The sequence below is a fragment of the Herpailurus yagouaroundi genome, unplaced genomic scaffold (genome assembly GCF_014898765.1).
Source record: "Herpailurus yagouaroundi ecotype Mexico unplaced genomic scaffold, PumYag 29, whole genome shotgun sequence".
In the NCBI taxonomy this organism is placed as follows: domain Eukaryota; kingdom Metazoa; phylum Chordata; class Mammalia; order Carnivora; family Felidae; genus Herpailurus; species Herpailurus yagouaroundi.
In genome coordinates, this window is record NW_024412377.1 from 96,776,775 (window position 1) to 96,796,962 (window position 20,188).

Sequence of the window (20,188 nt, forward strand, 5' to 3'; positions counted from 1 at the left end):
GCTAAATGGGTAAGGGGCATTAAGGAATCTGTTCTGGAAATCATTATTGCACTATATGCTAACTTGGATGTAAATTAAAAAATAAATTTTTAAAAAGGCCATCTGTTCTGGTCAAATTTAATAATGAAGTGTTTAACAGTGTTTAAAGATAATGGCCTCAGAGGTAATAAAAAATAGTATAATTAATGGTTTCAATACCCTCCCCCAACCCGGCGGGGGGGGGTATTCCACATTGCACTGGACAGTATGAGGATACTAAAACCACTGATGAACAGGACGATGATGAAAAAGTAAATTTTAAAAGATCATTTAGATAAATTTTAAATATGTCTATCAGCAACCTTTTCAAGGATTTGTAAAACTAGTCTTTTGGGGGGGGGGAGGGTTCATGACGAGGTCTTAAATTAAGTACAGTCGAGAAAATGGACCTCTGTTGAACCTGTTTTGTGTTCAGTAATAAAATGGGAAACTCCAAAAGGTAATGGTTCTGAATTAGGATTTTTCTTTATTGCTCTGGGCAGTGCAACTTTTTAAATAATTGTCAGAGCTTTAAGGGGTGTCTGGTGGTGGTTAAGCATCTGACTCTTGGTTTTACCTCAGGTCACAATCTCACGGTTTCACGAGTTCAACCCCCCATGTCAGGCTGTGTGTTGGCAGCACCAAGCCTGCTTGGGATCGTCTCCATCTCTCTCCTACCCCAGTTGCAAGGTCTCTGTCTCTCTAAACAAACAAACCTTTTTAAAAGATTTTAAAAAATAACTGTCAGACCTTTGAACCTTACAGTACAAAACATTTAAAAGACAACAATGAGGGGCGCCTGGGTGGCGCAGTCGGTTAAGCGTCCAACTTCAGCCAGGTCACGATCTCGCGGTCCGTGAGTTCGAGCCCCGCGTCGGGCTCTGGGCTGATGGCTCGGAGCCTGGAGCCTGTTTCTGATTCTGTGTCTCCCTCTCTCTCTGCCCCTCCCCCGTTCATGCTCTGTCTCTCTCTGTCCCAAAAATAAATAAATGTTGAAAAAAAAAAAAAAGTTGACATTAGAATTTCATTGTTGTCTTTTAAAATTTTTTTTTTTTCAACGTTTATTTATTTTTGGGACAGAGAGAGACAGATGCGGGGCTCGAACTCACGGACCGCAAGATCGTGACCTGGCTGAAGTCAGACGCTTAACCGACTGCACCACCCAGGCGCCCCTAATGTCAACTTTTTTAAATAGTGTACTGCTGCCTACAGTCACATCGCGACGCTTATGAGAATACCTTATATGTCTCTTACTAGTGGCCAACTCAAATCAGAGGCCCCCATCTTGAGTATCATCTCATGGAAACACTGCAAAATTAACTGCCTAGAGAGTCAGAAAATGCCAGTCCTGTACAAATACAAAAATGAAATAGCAAATCTTATCTTCAAATATTATACATTTTTCTGATGGTTTTTGTTACCTCTTCTTTTAGTGCATGTTTCCTCTGTTCCAAACAGATCTCTTTTGCTCTCATCATCTGCAAAGTCTCCTTAGAAACAGCATACTGGAGCTTTTCCATTCGTTCTGCAGCTGCTGCCCACGATGCTTTACCAAATTTCTTCTGATCTGCTCGCATTCGATCGTACACAGCTATTAATAATAATTTTTTAAAGAGACATTAAGACGTAAGACAACTTGATACTAAACAATTTGAAAGTTTCAGATTTCACTAACCACACACTTAAACATACAAATCCTACTCCCTTAGGTTTCCTATATAGCGGCTCTAAAACACAACTCAACTGTATCTTAGATTCTCCAATCATCACTAAGAAATCTAAATAATCATCCTCAGAAATTTCTGAAGATAAAGCTGATTTGTCAGATTTTAAGACTTTTGTTTAAAAATATGTATTTTGAGAGAGAGTAAGCACACAAAAGCAGGGGAAAGTGGGGGGGGGGGGGGGAGAGAAGAGGAGAGAATATTAATCCCAAGCAGGTGCTGCACTGTCAGCAGGGAGCTGGGTATGGGGCTCAATCCCATGTACTGTTGAGATAATGACCTGAGCGGAAATCAAGAGTCAGACGCTTAACCCAATGTGCCACTCAGGGACCATGATTTTCAAACTTTTAAGAATATTCTTCCATATGTTTAGTGTCATTAAATTCTAAGTTTTTATACTTTATTCTACAAAGGTTTATACTTTTTCCTGGGTATGCTAATTGAAATCAGTCATAACTATTTAAGATTATTTATTTAAATCCATGTGTTAAATTTGATCATTCTGAGTCCTCCAAAAATACAATGATCTGATGGAGCAAAAAACAAATCCTAGATGTTATCATGGAGCTTACTCAGAGGTTAGAGCTGGAACGGCACAATCAAGACTCAAAGAAAACATCTAGTTTCATCTTCCACCTCCCCCAAAAAGAAAAAAGAACTTTTTATTTACAACAACAGAGCCCTATGTCAAGAGATACTTCTTGACATCAAACAGCTAGTATCTTCTAGTTAAAGAAGTTTATCACTAATAATATAGTACAGTAGTGGCTTATCCTGGGTCCTTACGCAATAAAACCATCCTTATGCCCACCCACTTTAACAGGTCAGAGATACACTCGTTATAAAAGAGGTAGGCGATGTGATTAGTACTGAACATCATCTTTAAGTCAGTACACACTGATTAGTAGTATCTTTTATATGCCCAGAGGTAAATGATAATTAATTTTGTACTACCACTGTGTCCTAACCATCTTGTGCAAGGAAGTATATCTCAGTAATCTTTGCCTCAGAGTTTTATGAAATCTTAAAATTTTTTTCCAGTAACACAAGTACATACGTAAAACTTAAAACTGTACAGGCAGGGTTATAACTAACAAGAGCAGTTTCTCAGGCTCAGCTCTTCCCTACCCCCTAGTCTCAATGCCCAATGCTTTTAATTGTTTCTGGTGGTTATTTCAATTAAAAAAAAAAATACTGCTCTTTATCAATTTACAATTAAAAACTATCTTTTGAATTCCTGTTAGATAAGAAATTTTGCTGACTTATAATCTCCTCTGAATATAGTTAATTATTTTGATTTCTGTCTTCCTGTGGCCTTCGAGTGCTAACACAAAAGGGTTAATTTTTTAGTGCATAACTTTGCTCTGAATCTCAGTTTTAGGCAAACAAGTAAAATCTATTCATGTTGGCTGAACAAATGATTCTGCAATTTTAAATTTCTGCCCATCTTTTAAAACTGTATTTTAATATTTCTGCAACCATAAGATCAATACAGTAGTACAATGTAGGGAGGAAAAAGGATTTGAAGTGAAATAATTTTGAGTTAAATTCCCAATTCTACCTATAACTGACACATAACTTTTGGCAAGAAACTTAATTGTTCTTGGGTTCAATTCCATTGAGTTAGAAAAGGAAATATTGTACCTAAGTCTAAAAGCCTTTGTGGGAATTGAGAGAATGACAGTTACTTAAATGTCTCTTCCACTTCACATGGCACAATCACTTCCTCTCTACTTTAGTCTGAGGGGTAGCTCCCTGTCCTAATTCAGTCTCATGTTTTACCTACCACAACAGCTAGTCAATAACTTAGTCTTCTAATACCTTGACTAGAACATAGTCTTACATCTCACTGTTAACTCACTTCATTTAGAATTATTCTCCAACAGCTCAGAAATATGACAGTAATAAAGAAAATTGTGAGTGTACGATGTTTGCAATACCCCTAGAACAGTATAGGATATCTCTACAACAGATTCTTCTCTCCCTATGATGGCAAGAATAAAGATTCTTGCTAAGGATACCATTTACATTATTAGAATAACAACTCTATTATAATGGTCTACGAAGATCAGTCAATGTAAAAAAAAAAAAAAGGCTCTGAAGGCAATGAAGTTCTGGTATTCAAAAAGTATCATGTTAAATCTGTAAGAAAATAAAGTTTAATGTACTAACATGTATACTTGTCAGAAATGAGCCAATTTAAGATGTTTTTAAAAGCTGAGCAGAAATTGGGGTGCCTGGGTGGCTCAGTCAGTTAAGCATCCGACTTTGGCTCAGGTCATGATCTCACCCTTCATGAGTTCAAGCCCCACCATCAGGCTCTGTGCAGACAGCTCAGAGCCTGGAGCCTGTTTCGGATTCTGTGCCTCCCTCTCCCTCTGCCCCTCCCCTACTTCTGCACTATCCGTCTCTCAGAAAAATAAACATTAAACAAAAAGCTTGGGGCGCCTGGGTGGCTCAGTCAATTGAACGTCCGACTTCAGCTCAGGTCATGATCTCTCAGTTCACAGGTTCGAGCCCTGCGTCGGACTCCGTGATGACAGCACAGAGCCTGGAACCTGCTTCGGATTCGGTCTCCTTCTCTCTCTACCCCTCCCCCAGTCGTGCACTGTCTCACTCTCTCAAAAATAAACAAATGTAAAAAAAAAAAAAAACTAAACTAAAAAAAAGCTAAGCAAGAATATATCAAAATTAGGTTACATGTGGCTCTGTATAAGAAAGAAAAGAAGGGGCTGTTTTACTCTTCCTCTAAAAAGAGAAATTAGAAAGTTAACTTTCTTTTTGGAAACAAAGGAGGACTTTTACTCTCAGCAGCATAAAGCCGAAGAGAGATCTTCACTTCGTTTCTCTAACAGGGGAAAGGAAACACACACATGAAAGGAAAATTAAAAGTCCAAGCAAATATGTGTTTAGGTTCAAGGGCTTCCTGCTAGGATAAAGCCACCAGAATTGAGGTATAAAGAAGGCTACAGTGACTCTGAAGAATTATTTGAAATCCTAGAATGATGTTAATCATATGTAAAAAATGTTCTGATTAAAACTGGAGAAGCACAGTATAAAGAACAATCATCAAAACTGTAAAGAACCAGAACCAACAAACTATAGGCCATATATGAGAACATATAATCATTGCAATTATGTAACAAACCATGTATTAAAAAACTGATAGGCACACAAAGTGGCTGCAGAGGCAGTAGGATTACAGATGTGTGTGTGTGGGGTGGTTCCCCTCTAATATTCTAAATTTTCTGTAATGATTATATATTTTTAGCATAATGCAAACTTTTTTAAATATTAAAAAGTGCATCTAGAAAGCAGACTCTAAACCAAATAGTATACATACAACTATTTCATATAGTTTACAGTAGAAAATGACATCTTTAAACATTTAAAGGAACTACCATTAACGTTTTAATGTATTGTTCTCTTAATTTTGTAAAATTAAAATTTTAGTTTTTATAATTATCTTAATGCTCTAAGTTAAATACTCAGGAGTGGGACTGCTGGGTTATATGGTAAGCATATCTTTAACTTATATAAGAAACTGCATTCACTTTGCAGATTGCCTGTACAATTTTGCATTACCACCAGCAATAAAGGAAGGGTTCTTGTTACTCTGCATCCTTTTCTGCTTTTGGTATTGTCAGTATTTTTTATTTTAGACATTCTAATAGGTGTGTATTGGTATCTCATTGTGGTTTTAATTTGCATTATACTAATGACTAATAGTCTTGGACATATTTTAAGTGCTTCTTTGCCATCTTTATCCTCTGTTCAAGTCCTTTCCACAGCTATTAACTGAACGGTTTTCTTATTGTTTAGTTTTAAGAGTTCTTTATATAGTCTGGATACAAGTCCTTTGTCAAATGTTATTTGCAAATATTTTCTCTCGAACACTATCTTTTCATTCTCTTGGTAGTACCTGCCAGAGTAAAAGTTTCTAACTTTGGTGAAATCCATTTTATCAATTTTTTCTTTTATGGTTCATACTCCTCAATTACTTTAACAGTTTGTATTTGTAGTGCCACTGCTACAAACTCTGCCTAACTCTCTAGGTTACTAAGATTTTTCTCTTACTTTTCTTATGGAAGTTTCACAGTTTTCATTTAGATCTATTTTGAGTTAATTTTTGTACAAGGTGTGAGGTTTTGGTCAAGGTTCATGTTTCTACAAGTGGACGGCCAAGTGTTCCAATACCACTTATTGTTTCCCACTGAATTGTTTTATCCAAGAGTAAATGTCCATGTGTTGTGCATTTATTTCTTATTCTCCATTCTATTCCATTGATATACATGTCTATCTCTTCCATTAATACCATACCACAGTAGCTCTATAATTTGTTAAGTCAGGTAATGTGATTTTGCTTGTGGTTTTCTTTTTTCCTAAACTGCTTTATGTATTTTAGTTCCTCTATGCCCTTTCATGTACATTACAATTAGCTGGTTTATGTTTATAAGAAAAAGTCCTGCTGGTATTTCCATAGGTACTATAGGTGTCTATACATCACTTTGGGGAGAACGGAGATCATTACTATGTTGGATATTCCAATATGTGAACACAACATGTCTATCCATTTACTTATGATAAAGAAATCAAAGACCTGTTACGTAATTGTAAGCATTCAAATTCTGTACATGTTTTGGTAGAAAGTCACTTGTTTAAAGAGTTTTAAAAAATAGATTCCATACAGTTTTCGACATAAACAATATTAACTAAAATGGGGACAATTTTATTTTTCTTGCCATATTACAACTAATATTATATTATGTTGAACACGGGTGGTGTTAAGAGTAAACATCCTTGACTTTGTACCTATTTTAAAATGGGCAGGGGCGCCTGGGTGGCGCAGTCGGTTAAGCGTCCGACTTCAGCCAGGTCACGATCTCGCGGTCCGTGAGTTCGAGCCCCGCGTCGGGCTCTGGGCTGATGGCTCAGAGCCTGGAGCCTGTTTCCGATTCTGTGTCTCCCTCTCTCTCTGCCCCTCCCCCGTTCATGCTCTGTCTCTCTCTGTCCCAAAAATAAATAAACGTTGAAAAAAACAAAAAAAAAACCAAAAAAAAAAAATAAAATGGGGGAAACAATTCGGCCCTTCATTAAATGTGATGTTGGCTACAGGGTTTTTGCAGATGCCTTTTATGGAGTTATGGAAGTTCCTTTTCTATTCCTAGTTTGCTGAGTGTTTTCAACATACAGGATGTTCTATTTTGTCAAATGCTTTTTCGGCATCTATTGATATGACTGACCATGCAAGTTTTTCGAAAAGACTAAAGCCTCTCAACCTCAACACTTGTGACATTGTGTTCCACAAAATTCTTTGGGCCATCCTGCATAACACAGGATGTTTAACATAATCTATGGCCTCTGCTAGATACTAGTTAACACCCTGTGTAGCTATGACAACCAAAAAGGTCTCCAGAGACTGCTAAATGTCCTTTTGTGATACATTTATCTCTAGTTAAAAACCACAGCTTTAACCTTCAATTTGGTGGATTACATTGATTGATGTTCAAATAGTAAATCAAGAAAAATCCTACTTGGTCACAAAGGTTAATTTCTTAAAAAATTTGTACAATACTTTAAGTTTGCCAATATGTATGCAGGATGCTGATCTGTAGGGTTTTTTAATACTGTCTTTATGTAGTTTAGGATTTAGGATATTGCTGATCGCAGTCATATAAATTCGAAGTATTCCTTCCTCTTCTGTATTTTTGGAAGATATTGTGTGAAGCTGGTCCTACTATTCAAATGTGGTAAAAATTTGCCAGTGTACCTCTTTAGGCCTAGAGAATTCTTTTTCTAAAAGTTTTAATTACAGGGGCGCCTGGGTGGCGCAGTCGGTTAAGCGTCCGACTTCAGCCAGGTCACGATCTCGCGGTCCGTGAGTTCGAGCCCCGCGTCAGGCTCTGGGCTGATGGCTCAGAGCCTGGAGCCTGTTTCCGATTCTGTGTCTCCCTCTCTCTCTGCCCCTCCCCCGTTCATGCTCTGTCTCTCTCTGTCCCCCCCAAAAAAAAAAAAAAAAAAAAAAGTTGAAAAAAATAAGTTTTAATTACAAATCCGATTTCTTTAATAGTTATAGGGATATTCAGGTTATTGATTTCATCTTGAATTGATAATTTTATCTTCCTACAAAAAATTGTTGCATTGGACGGTGGGGGGCGGGTCCTGTGTGGTTCAGTCAGTCAAGCATCTCACAGTTGGTGGGTTCAAGCCCTGTGTTGGGCTCTGTGCTGACAGCTCAGAGTCTGGAGCCTGCTTCGGATTCTGTGTCTCCCTCTCTTTCTGTCCCTCCCCTGCTGGCACTCTGTCTCTCAAAAATAAATGAACATTAAAAAAAACAAGAAGAAATTGTTGCATTGAATCAGGTTTGCCGGATTTGAATGCACAGAGTTGTCGGCAATATTCCCTTATTATCTTTTTGGGCAAGGAGCACCTGCCTGGGTGGCTTAGTTGGTTGAACACCCGACTTGGGCTCAGGTCATGATCTTGCGGTTTTTGAGTTTGAGCCCTGTGTCTCACTCAGAGCCTGGAGTCTGCTTCAAATTCTGTGCCCTTCTCTCTCTCTCTCTCTGCCCTTCTCCCTTTTGCTCTCTCAAAAATTAACATTAAAAAATTTTTTTCAATAAAACACCCAGAAGTGAACTGAGAATTGTGTAGAATCTAAATTAAAAAAAAAAAAATATATGAAACTCTCCCGAAGAAAAGATGTAAATAAAATGGCAAGATATACAAACTAATACAATTTCTTTCAATCATATTAACATAAAAATAAAGTATTTACTCTTCTCATTAATATTAAAATCCTCTTGTCAAATTCTACAATATTACAGTTCTTATCAGAATTACATTAATTTTGGAGTGCCTGGGTGGCTCAGTCAGTTAAGCATCCAAGCCTTGATTTCGGTTCAGGCCATGATCTCATGGTTTGTGAGATGGAGCCCTTCGCAGAGCCAGCTTGGAATTCTCTCTCCCTCTCTCTCTGACTCTCCTCTACTCATGTGTACTCTCTCAATCTCTCTCTCAAAATAAATTTAAAAAACATTAAAAAAATAAAATAGGGGCACCTGGGTGGCTCAGTCAAACATCCTACTTTGGCTCAGGTCATGATCTCACAGTTCGTGGTTTCCAGCCCCGCATCAGGCTCTGTGCTGACAGTTCGGAGCCTGGAGCCTGCTTCAGATTACGTGTCTCCCTCTCTTTCTGCCCATCCCCCACTCATGCCCCGTCTCTCAAAAATAAATGAATGTTAAAAATAATTATAAATAAAATAAATAAAATAAAAGCTGGTGGTGTTTACAAATATAATTTGAATACAAAGAGTTAAATAAGCAAATGTATGACTAATTGGAAATAAAGGATATGAAAATACCATTTATTACATGAAAACAAAAAAGATCAACTTAATAATAATCAAAGAAATGCAAAATTTAAAAACACAATACTATTTTTCACCTAGCAAACTATTTTGTGTATGTGTGTTAGTGACAATGTCAAATGATTCTGAAAAACCAAGGAAAGCATTCTCCTTTGGCACAGTGGCATTCTGAAGGAATAAACTGCTTCAAATAAACCTTTTAAGCAAGTGTGGATTTGCTGAAGGAATAACCTAAAAGCTAAACTGTGTTAATGTCAGGTAAAAAATTAAAACAGCAAATAGCAGTGGTTTTAAACAGCTATTGAAGGATTTCTGTGGCCCCGTGGAAGGAAGCGGGAAGAAATGGACCTTGACAGACCTTGCCCTATGTATCTCTTCATTTGGCTTGTCTTGATTTGTATCCTTTAAAAATAGTAATTGTTTGTGCTTTCCTGAGTTCTGTGAGTCATTGTGACAAATTATCAAACCTAAAAAGGCTGTATGAACCCCCAAATTTGTAGCAATTGGTGAGAAGTGCAGATGACCTGGGAATCCTCTAAAATTCCAAGTTGTATCTTCAATGGGGGCAGTCTTGTTGGGAACTCTGCCTTTAAGCTGTGGGGTCTGTAATTTGTTAGTCAGAATTGAATTATGCTATAATAATACCCCATTACTATTTTTTCAGGTGGAGTATATGTAAACACATGCCCCAAAAAGAATGAAAACATATACCTTAATTTCTTGATAGTAATCTTTTTCAATGGCAAGACTATGAATGGTCTTTATACACTTTTCTACAAACCTGCTGCAAACATAAAATATTTAAACCACTCCTTTCCAAAAATATCTAACAAGGGTAACTTTACTAGGAAACTCACCTTTTTGTGCTTTAGCTGTTATTTCAAAATATTTGACAGTAAGATCCTGAATAGACAAAACAGCCATATGAGCTTTTCGCTGCCAATCAGCATCTTCTTTTTGTAGACTTTCAATTCTTCGGGGACCCAGATAGTCATTCTCCATAGAAATCTTTAGAGGAAAAAAAGAAAAATTAAGAAGTCTATTTCTTTATTCACTCCTTAAACATTTACTGAATATTTAGACATCAGGCATTGTGCCTGGTGGCAAAACAAAGAATGCTTGTATTTTCTTGCTCTAGAGTATAAGCTATTAATTTACAAAACAATTAACCCATTATGTTAAAGACATATTTTTTTAAATGTTTATTTATTTTGAGAGAGAGTGAGAGCAGGGGAGGAGCAGAGAAAGAATCCCAAGCAGGCTCTGCACTGTCACCACAGAGCCTGGTGCAGAGCTTGAACCCACAAACCACGAGATCATGACCTGAGCTGAAACCAAGAGTCGGATGCTTAACAGACTGACCCACCCAGGTGCCCCTAAAGATATTTAATACAGAAATTTGTTTCCCATTCCTCTTTATCTTCTTTTTCATCCTTCCCCTCCTCCAAATATAAGCAAAGGACATACAGCAAATGTTAAGATGTTATTTTTGGGTGCTGAGATAACAAGAAATGTATTACCTCCTTTATGATAGTTGCATTTTCAGGTTAAGAATTATTTGTGCCTCTAGGGGTGCCTGGGTGGCTCAGTCCGTTAAGCGGCCAACTTCGGCTCAGGTCATGATCTCACAGTTCATGGGTTCAAGCCCTGTGTCGGGCTCTGTGATGACAGCTCAGAGACTGGAGCCTGCTTTGGATTCTGTGTGTGCCTCTCTCTCTCTCTCTCTCTCTCTCTGCCCCTGCCCCATTCATAGTCTCTCTCTCTTTCTCTCTCTCAAAGGTGAATAAATGCTAAAAAATTTTAAAGAATTATTTGTGCCACCAAAATACTTATAACTGACATAAATAAATAAAATAATTGAAAACTCAACTTGTTAAGACTGATAATAAATAAAAAATCAGTCCATCTATCTATTAACAATCTCTGGTCAGAAGCAATAGACAAAAATTCACTACTGCTTGCAAGAGTTACAACTAAAACAAAAAGACAAAGAAGAGTTGAAAATTGAATTATGGACAGGGAGGTACCAGATGAGCACTAAAGTAAAATCACACAAGTGACAGTGCTCTCCATCCTGCTTTATCATACAGTGAAAAAAGACAGTTTAAAAAATTAAATGGGGGGGGGGGGGTGAGGGTCATCTCGGTAGCTCCGTTGGTTAAGCGTCCAACTTTGGCTCAGGTCCTATCTCACAGTTTGTGGGTTCCAGCCTCACAGTGGGCTCTGTGCTGACCGAGCGGATTCTGCGTGGGACTCTCTTTCTCTCCCTGCACCACCCCCTTTCAAAATAAACTTAAAAAAATTAAATGAGAAATCAACACCTTACTAGGATGATGAAAAAAACAGACAAAGATATAAACTCATCCCTGGCACAATTCTGAAAAACTAATCAACTATCATAAGCCACCAAAAAATTTGTTTAAAAAATTCAGAAGTAGAATAATACAAGCCATATTCTCTAAATGGTGCAATAAACAAATTAAAAGAATAGCCTAAAGCCAAAATAAAATTTTAATCACCAGGAAATTTAACCTACAGGAAGGCTAGCATTTGGTTTTACTCTTGAATAGAGGCGGAAATATATGAAAGAGCACATAATATAGAGCCCAGCACACACTGAGTAATGTATTAGCAGTGTTATGAATGGACAATGGCAAGCCACAAGGAGGGATCAAGAATGACTAGGGAAAAAAATTTTCATGTGGAACTGCCACTTCCTCAAAAAGTGAACAATGGAGGACTGGCTGGTTTCAAAGGAGAGCAGATCAAGCATTTGATTTTACATATGTTAAGTTTGATTTTGCAAAGGTCATGGCTAGAAATATAAATTTGACAGATGATATTTATAGCCATGAGAGTGAATGAGGTTATCTAATGATGTCAGAAAAAAAAGGCTCATGATGGAGCCCTAAGGAATTCCAACATTGTGAAACTGGGGAACAACATACAGAAACCAAGCCAGAGGGAGTGGGGACACCTGGAAAAGTATGGACTCACATAACAGAAATTAACCTTGTGCAGCACTGCTTGGGGGTCAAGTAGGGTGACAACTAGTATCCCAGATCTAACACCATTAAGATCACTGAACTTAGCAACATCGGTTCTGAAGTATAGACAAACATCCTTTGCCTATTAACTCCCATCACATCCTCAGATCTCAGTTCTGGACATAAAGTTACTAGTTCATGAACTCTTCCCTGACTCCCCCCATTATAACCTTTTCAGTGCAACACATTTAACTTTCTTTCTTTCATAGCATTTACCATAATCATATTTTATATGATTTCGTGAGCTTTAAATATTGTTTTTTATTATATTTTTAAATGTTTATTTACCTTTGAGAGAAAGAGAGACACAGCACAAGGCAGGGAGGGTCGGAGAGAGAGGGAGACACAGAATCTAAAGAAAGCTCCAGCCTCGGAGCTGTCCGCACAGAGCCTGATGCGAGGCTCGAACTCACATCTGCGAGATCATGACCTGAGCCGAAGTCGGGCGCTTGACTGACTGAGCCACCCAGGCACCTCCTGTGAACTTTAAATATTAACTGCTTCCCCCTTTCAAAGTTCCATGAGGGCAGAGAATACATTTTGTGTGTGTGGGGGGGGGGGGGGATTAGGTTTTTTTTATTTTTTTGCTTTTCACTAGCACAATGCCAGGCACAATCCAGGCAATCAAATGGATGAGTAAATTAAAAATTCACTCTACACCTGTTTTTGATGAGGAGAGAGATGTAGAAGTGTGTATAAATAAATACTCCTTTGACTGATTTGTCTGAGTAAACGGAAAAAAGGGTGGTGCTAGAAGAAGACAAAGCTTAAGGGTAGACCCTTTGCTTTTTGTTTTCTCTAATGAGAGATCACAGATGAGTAGTGACAAGAAATATCCAGCAGAGGAAAAACAAAGATACCAGGGGGGAAATGGGGCTAATTATAGAACATGGGAAAGGACAGGATTCCAAGTACTGGTGTAGTGATTTGCTCTTGGTAAATGTAGGGGTAGTTCCTCCATGGACATAAAGGAAGGCGGGTTTTGGATTTGGTAGAAGGATGAGGAGGAATTACTGTTTGATCACCTCAATTTTCCCCTGTAAAGAAAGAATCCAGAAAATAGGTTGGTACAGGAGAGGGGAGGAGAGAAGATACAACTTGGCTGCTTTTAGATAGTAGGATTTAGAAAGACTCAGTAAGTAAATATTTTTTAAAAAGTAGCCAGGGTTAGTGTGGTCATGGTGAAACAGGTAGAAACTCACATACTGCTGGTAGAACTATAAGCTCATGAAAAACTTTTCTGGGAAGTGTTTTATGATACCATACTCATGGACAGTATTTTTTAAAATACCATTTTCTTACCTATTTAAGAAAATGTCTTCAAAGAATAATAACCAAAAATGGTTATTTTTGCAATAATAACCAATTAATTGCAGTGCTGTTCAAAATAAAAAATGTGTTCCAAATATCTAATAATAGAGAATGTTACTTATGATACACCTATAAAACACAATTATGTACAAAAATGCTTATGAAGTTTTTAATAAAGGAAAATGAATGTTTTAATATTAAGACAAATCAAATCAGACATAATTTCAACTACATAAAATAATCCAGAAAAAAAAGAGAAAATATGTAGAATGTATTACTGATATCTTTTGTCTGATTATGGGTGACTATTTTTCTTCCTATTTAGAATTTTTACTTTCCAAATCTTTATTGTATCTGTGTTGCTTTTACAATCATAAACTAAAAAAAATGCTTTATCTCTTCTTGGGTTCAAAACCATACCAACTAGACAAGCTGAAGGTTTGAATCCCAGAGGTTTCCTACTTCTGGGCAAGCAAACAATGAGCTCCTGTTTTCATATATGAGGACCAGCAAGAGGCAAAATTCTAAGACTTACCTCTTTTGTCCAGTGTGTGTAGGAGGGAGGGGAAGTGGAGATATGATCAGAACCTAAATGTCTTCCTTAATAGTTGGAAAACAGAATTTTGTGAGCTCCACTTCTGGAACTACAAAAATAGTGCCAAGTAAAGACAATTAACTCAGTAGCAAAAGTTTAAATTCTTGATACTGGATTCCCTACTCACCTGGACTCGATTTTTTAAACTGGCAGAAAACAATTACTCTATCTCCAATCACATACTGCTAAAGTTAAACATATGATACTACTGGATATGGTTGTTTTGTTTTTTTTTTAGACTTTACTATGGCTAATATTTGGATTCATTCAATTATCTAACTTGAATAAAGAACCCACTGTACTGGGTGCTTCAGGGGAAATACTGTGAGGCACACAATCTCCTCCTAAGAAACTGAACAATGTAATTGGAGGGTGGGGTAAGCAAAGATATCTGTGATGTAGATATCTGTCTTCAAATTAGCAGACCTGGGTCTGCTATTAAGTGGGAGACCTTAGACAAAATCACTTAACATTCAATTATTCGTTCAAAATGATGACATGCTGTTTTCCCAGTGCCAGCATCGTACCAGACACTAGGGACAGCAATATGTATTCAGCCTAGTTGAAGACAGAGGAACCGCAATAAAGAATTACAACAGAGTATGAAAAAATATCATGATCAAGTATACCTAAGATACCATGGCAAGCACCACCTGTGCAGGGTGCAGTACTGAGTCTGGGAACAAAATTTCTAAAGGGAATTATAAGTAAATTCTTAACAAATAAGTAGAATTTTATCCAAGTATTAAAAATGGTGAAGGATGTCTCTGAAAAAGAATAAAGGTATTTAAGACCTTTAAGAAAAATCAAAGGTTTGGAGGGAGAGAACTCATTTAGCTGTTTAGATCAGGATATACTTTACTGAGGTTCAAAACTACAGAGGGCTTTTTGAAAGAGGGGTATGATTTTGAGAGATACATATGGAATATATATACAGAAAGAGAACCACCCAAAAGGCCTAATGGAGGCAAGAATTAATCTCAGCAGAAGCCTAGAGGCGGTTTAAGTTCAGTGTATGGTCACAGACAGTCCAGCATGGTTGCAGTTTAGGTAAAATAGATAAAAATAATGGGAGATAAGAATAGCGAAGGAAGTTGTGATCACTATTAGGGGGTCTTTAAATTTAAATGTCAGGTGGGGCGCCTGGGTGGCGCAGTCAGTTGAGCGTCCGACTTCAGCCGGGTCACGATCTCCCGGTCCGTGAGTTCGAGCCCCGCGTCAGGCTCTGGGCTGATGGCTCGGAGCCTGGAGCCTGTTTCCGATTCTGTGTCTCCCTCTCTGTCTGCCCCTCCCCCGTTCATGCTCTGTCTCTCTCTGTCCCAAAAATGAATAAACGTTGAAAAAATAAATAAATAAATAAATAAATAAATTTAAATGCCAGGCAAAGGAGTTTATAGGTGGTTTGACAGGCTAAAGGAAACCACTGTGGGATTCTTAGCAGTAAGTGGTATATTTAGACATTAGCTCACATAAAAGGCCCCCAAAAGGGGCAACTGGGTAGCTCAGTAGGTTAAGCACCCAACTCTGGATTTTGGCTCAGGTCATGATCTCACAGTTCATGGGATCAAGCCCTACATTGGGCTCACAGCTGATAGCACAGAGTCTGTTTGAGATTCTCTCTGCCCGCCCTGCCCCCCCCCCCATTGGCATGGAGGCACACACTCTCCCTCAAAAATAATTTAAATAATTAACTTAAGGGGGGGAACCAGAAGACTTGTTATATATCCAACAAAACCATCAAGGTTTGTGCTTTGTTACAATTACCTCTGATTTTAAAACACTCAAATTAAAAGGCTTAAGATTTACATTCACAAGATTGGAATAGAGATTTAATATGTTGAATACTGCAGCCAAATTTTAATGTTTACTCAGTACATTACGTTGGAAGTCCTTTTCTCTCTCTCTCTCTCTTTTTTTTTTTTTTTTTGTTTATTTTAATGTTTATTTTTGAAGGAGAGAGAGCAAGCGCAATCAGGGGGGTAGAGAGAGAGGGAAACACAGAATCCGAAAGGCTCCAGGATTTGAGCTGTCAGCACAGAGCCTGACATGGGGCTCAAACTCACAAACCTGTGAGATCATGGCCTGAGCTGAAGTTGGATGATTAACCAACTGAGCCACCCAGGCTCCCCTAGAAATTCTTTTCAAAGACATGATTAAACTTTGTGCCCTTTAAAGGACTTGGTTTATTGTACCTAAGGCCATTGCTAGGTTACTAGGTTTTTTTTTTTTCTAACTTAGAAGTTTGAAGATGAATGTAAATTCTTGTCTATCAGTTCCCAAGTTCATCCTTATGCCTTTTGATGCTGGGGTTAGGGCTCTGTAACCCACATTTAAGCCTTTGTCAATACAAAGGGTTTAAGGAGGGAGAAGACATATGCTTCTTCCTACATGTATCACTTGACTTTCTTGTTTGCTACTCCCCTGAGTATCACCACTGACTCACATCTTCATTCCAGCATCTGCAATTACTTCCTGAAGCAGTTAACAGAATCCAGTTTATAATTTCTCACCCTTAGTAGAACTAGCCTCACTTTGTGGCCCCTAAGGCCATCCAGCACCAGCCTACCCTATTCTTAGAAATATGGGTCTCTCCACTGAGCTCAGACACATGAGCACTTGACAAGCAATGCTGCCTACCCCAGACTTCAACTCCACACAGTCCATTCTCCGTGCTAAAGTTAAAACTACCATCTCTTTCCTGTGTGCCGAAGCCACGAGTAGTGGCTGTTTTTGCAACTGTTAGCTCTCATATTTTAGAGTTATATTCTTAACTATGTGGGTAACAACTTTATACCAAGTTAACAATTATTCATATTAAGTTCCCTCTGCTGAAATAACTGGCATACTTTTCCAATCAAACCCCTAAAGACACAGCTATGGGATAGAAATTTAATAAACAGAACAGTGTTCAAACTTTAAAAATCTCAGATTAAACAGAAATCCTTTTCACTTGCATTGCTAAATACCATACAGAAGTGAGGAAACTTGCATTACAGCTTTTTAAAGAGAAAAAAAATTTAAAAATCTGGTGGTAATTATTTGAAGACAACTTGTACTTTGTTGAATTATCTTTACCTTCACTGTACAGGTATATTCAAATATACACAACACAAACACGTTCACTATGCTTCTTTAATGCTGTTTAAAGGACTTCTGAAACTCAGTAGTTAATGCTGCAGACTTTTTAAAAGTATTATTATAGTTTATTGTACTGAAGACATTAAGCCAGGATACTAAGTTCTTTTCCTAACTTGGCAAGTTTGAAAATGTACGGCATTGGTCAGCTGAATCATGTGCTAAAAACAATGACATCTCTATTTTCAATTTCAGAGCTAGAAAGAAAACAGTGCCTGTTTTTAAAATGGAAAAAAAGTATGCGTCAGTTTAGGTAGCTATAGTGACACTAATTTATAAATACAAATTTCTTGGTATCAATTACTTATTATGAAGGGCATCACTTCCTTGGATACTGGGTTTTATATGAGAAACTTAAGTGGTATTCTTGTCCACTGCTGGATTAGTGACTCAAGAAGAGGGGGAAAAGAAAACAAAATCTCCAATTCTCAGGTGAAACAGATGCCAAGATCAACCTGTATAAATACTGATGTAGTAGTACCTTTAACACAAATTTTCCAGGCCCAGGAATCATGTGAATGTGACTAAGATTAACAAAATGAGGGGAACCTGGGTGGCTCAGTCGATTAAGGATCTGACCTCAGCTCAGAGCATGATCTCATGGTTCATGGCTCGAGCCCCACATCAGGCTCCGAGCTGACAGCTCGGAGCCTGCTTCAGATTCTATGGTTCCATTTCTCTCTGCCCCTCCCCTGCTCTTCCTCTCTTTCCTTCTCAAAAATAAAAAAGCACTAAAAAAAATTTATTTTAATTAAAAAAAAACTTCTTAAATGAGATTAGATTTGGAAGCTTCTGCTCACGTATTTTTATATACAAAGTAAATACTAAATGAAACATTCTCAGGGACAAGCATGAAATGATAGTTTTGTTTGTTTTTTTTTTTAGCGTTTATTTATTTTTGAGACAGAGAGAGACAAAGCATGAACGGGGGAGGGTCAGAGAGAGGGAGACACAGAATCTGAAACAGGCTCCAGGCTCTGAGCTGTCAGCACAGAGCCCGACGCGGGGCTTGAACTCACAGACCGCGAGATCATGACCTGGGCCGAAGTCAGCCGCTTAACTGACTGAGCCACCCAGGCGTCCCTATGAAATGATAGTTTTAAGGTGAGAAAATTAAAAGCAAAGAAGAGAAAGAAAAAGTAGCTCAGGTAAGAGATAAGTACCCTAATGCACATTGATGGCACTATATAGTTCACAGTTGGCATGCTTACAGTATATAGTTGTCCAATAGTGTAAAAACTGAACCCTGCGCAAAGCACCCAGTCAAGGGGGCACAGAGTGGTAACTCAAATTTAGTGCATCTTTTTGCCAAGCCATATACTGCTGCATATGCCCAGAAAAGGGCCCTTTTCTAACTTGTCTGCTAGAATATGGGCTGGGGAATGTGTATCTATTTTACATGAAGACACCTACAGATTTGCTTGGTCCTGAGGGAAAGGAAAGGGAGGAAGAGCACATTTAAGATACACGTAGGAGACAACTGGCAAAACAAAGTGCCTGGCTACAAAGGGGAGAGAAGCATGGAGGATGCCTTCAAGATCCTAGTTTATTTACTTTCAGCAAGTATTAAAAGTAAGTTGGCCAAGGGGCAACTGGGTGGCTCAGTTGGTTGAGCATTTGACTTTAGCTCAAGTCATGATCTTACCACTCATGAGTTCAAGCCCTGCCGTCAGGCTCTGTGCTGACAGCTCACAGCTAGGAGCCTGGAGCCTGCTTCAGAGTCTGTGTCTCTCTGCCCCTCCCCCACCCCTGCTCATGTGCACTGGTGCTGTCAAATATAAACATTAAAAATTATATAAAAATAAAAGTTGGCCAATGTGTTTGAAGTGCTTTTAGCTAACTCACAAAGACAATAGGCCAACTCAGTAACTGACCCTGACTCATTATTATGCATGGTTTAAACATCTATATAGAATCATCTAGATTGAATCTCACTCTGCAGATGCAGAAAAACTAAGGCCCAGAGAGATTTTAACTTTGAGTTCTTTTAAACTTATGGTTCTCAAACTTCAGTATGTATCATAAACACCTGGAAGGCTTGTTAAAGACTGCTGAGCCCCTCAGCGGAGTTTCAGTAGAGATCTGACCTAAGGACAGAAATCTGTATTTGTAACAAGGTTCCAGGTGATACTGATGCAACTAGTCTGGGGTTGTAGTTTTCAGAACCAATGTTTTTAAGTTTATCCATTTTGAAAGAGAAAGAGGGAGAGAGCTAGGAAAGGGCAGAAAGGAGGAGAGAGACAGAATGGGAATTCCAAGCAGGCACTGCACTTTCAGCACAGAGCGCGATGTGGGGCTCACACTCTTGAACTGTGAGATTATGACCGGAACCAAAGTCGGACGCTTAACCAACTGAGCCACACTGGCACCCCAAATCCTATTTATAGAGTATGTTTCATGAATATGTTCTAGATGCTTTGTGGCATAAGAGAATTACTGAAAAATCTATATTAATTGCCATTTATGTAAATACAACTAAAACTATATTACAGTATATTTAATACATTATTATAATTTTAAACATAAAACATATAAACGCATTATACACTCAGGATGCCAAGTTAACTTTTCTATCACACTTTAATATGTAAGTCAATGAAAGCAGTGGAAATTACCTTCTTTCTAAAGAATCTAGGGGGGCACCTGGGTGGGTCAGTCAGGTTAAGCAAGTGACTTCAGCTCAGGTGGTGATCTCACGGTTTGTGAGTTCAAGTCTCACACCGAGATCTCTGCTGTCAGCACAGAGCCAATTTGGATCCTGTGTCCTCTTCTCTCTGCCCTTCTCCTGTTTGTGCACGCTCTCAGAAATATTTATTTTAAAAATATTAATAAATAATCTAGAGAGCAAAGGTCAAACTCCACAGGATCCTTCAGTGTTCTAGCTCCTGAGCAACTTTCCTCTAACTTCCTGCAAACCCTTAGACCCACAACATAGCAAACAATTTACACCCTGTGGTGTAATTAAAACAGCAAGCTTTGCAGTCAA

At 38.2% G+C, this 20,188-nt stretch overlaps 1 protein-coding gene across 1 annotated transcript in view; it reads right to left on the minus strand.

Moving 5' to 3' along the window:
* The window catches only part of JMY (junction mediating and regulatory protein, p53 cofactor), a 100,685-nt gene that overhangs the window by 37,619 nt on the left and 42,878 nt on the right, over positions 1–20,188 (minus strand). The window contains exons 3-4 of the mRNA XM_040449946.1: positions 9,972–10,122; positions 1,440–1,609 (exon numbers count right to left, since the gene is read on the minus strand). Coding sequence (XP_040305880.1) covers positions 1,440–1,609; positions 9,972–10,122 — 321 coding nt within the window. The remainder of the gene's footprint in view (positions 1–1,439; positions 1,610–9,971; positions 10,123–20,188) is intronic.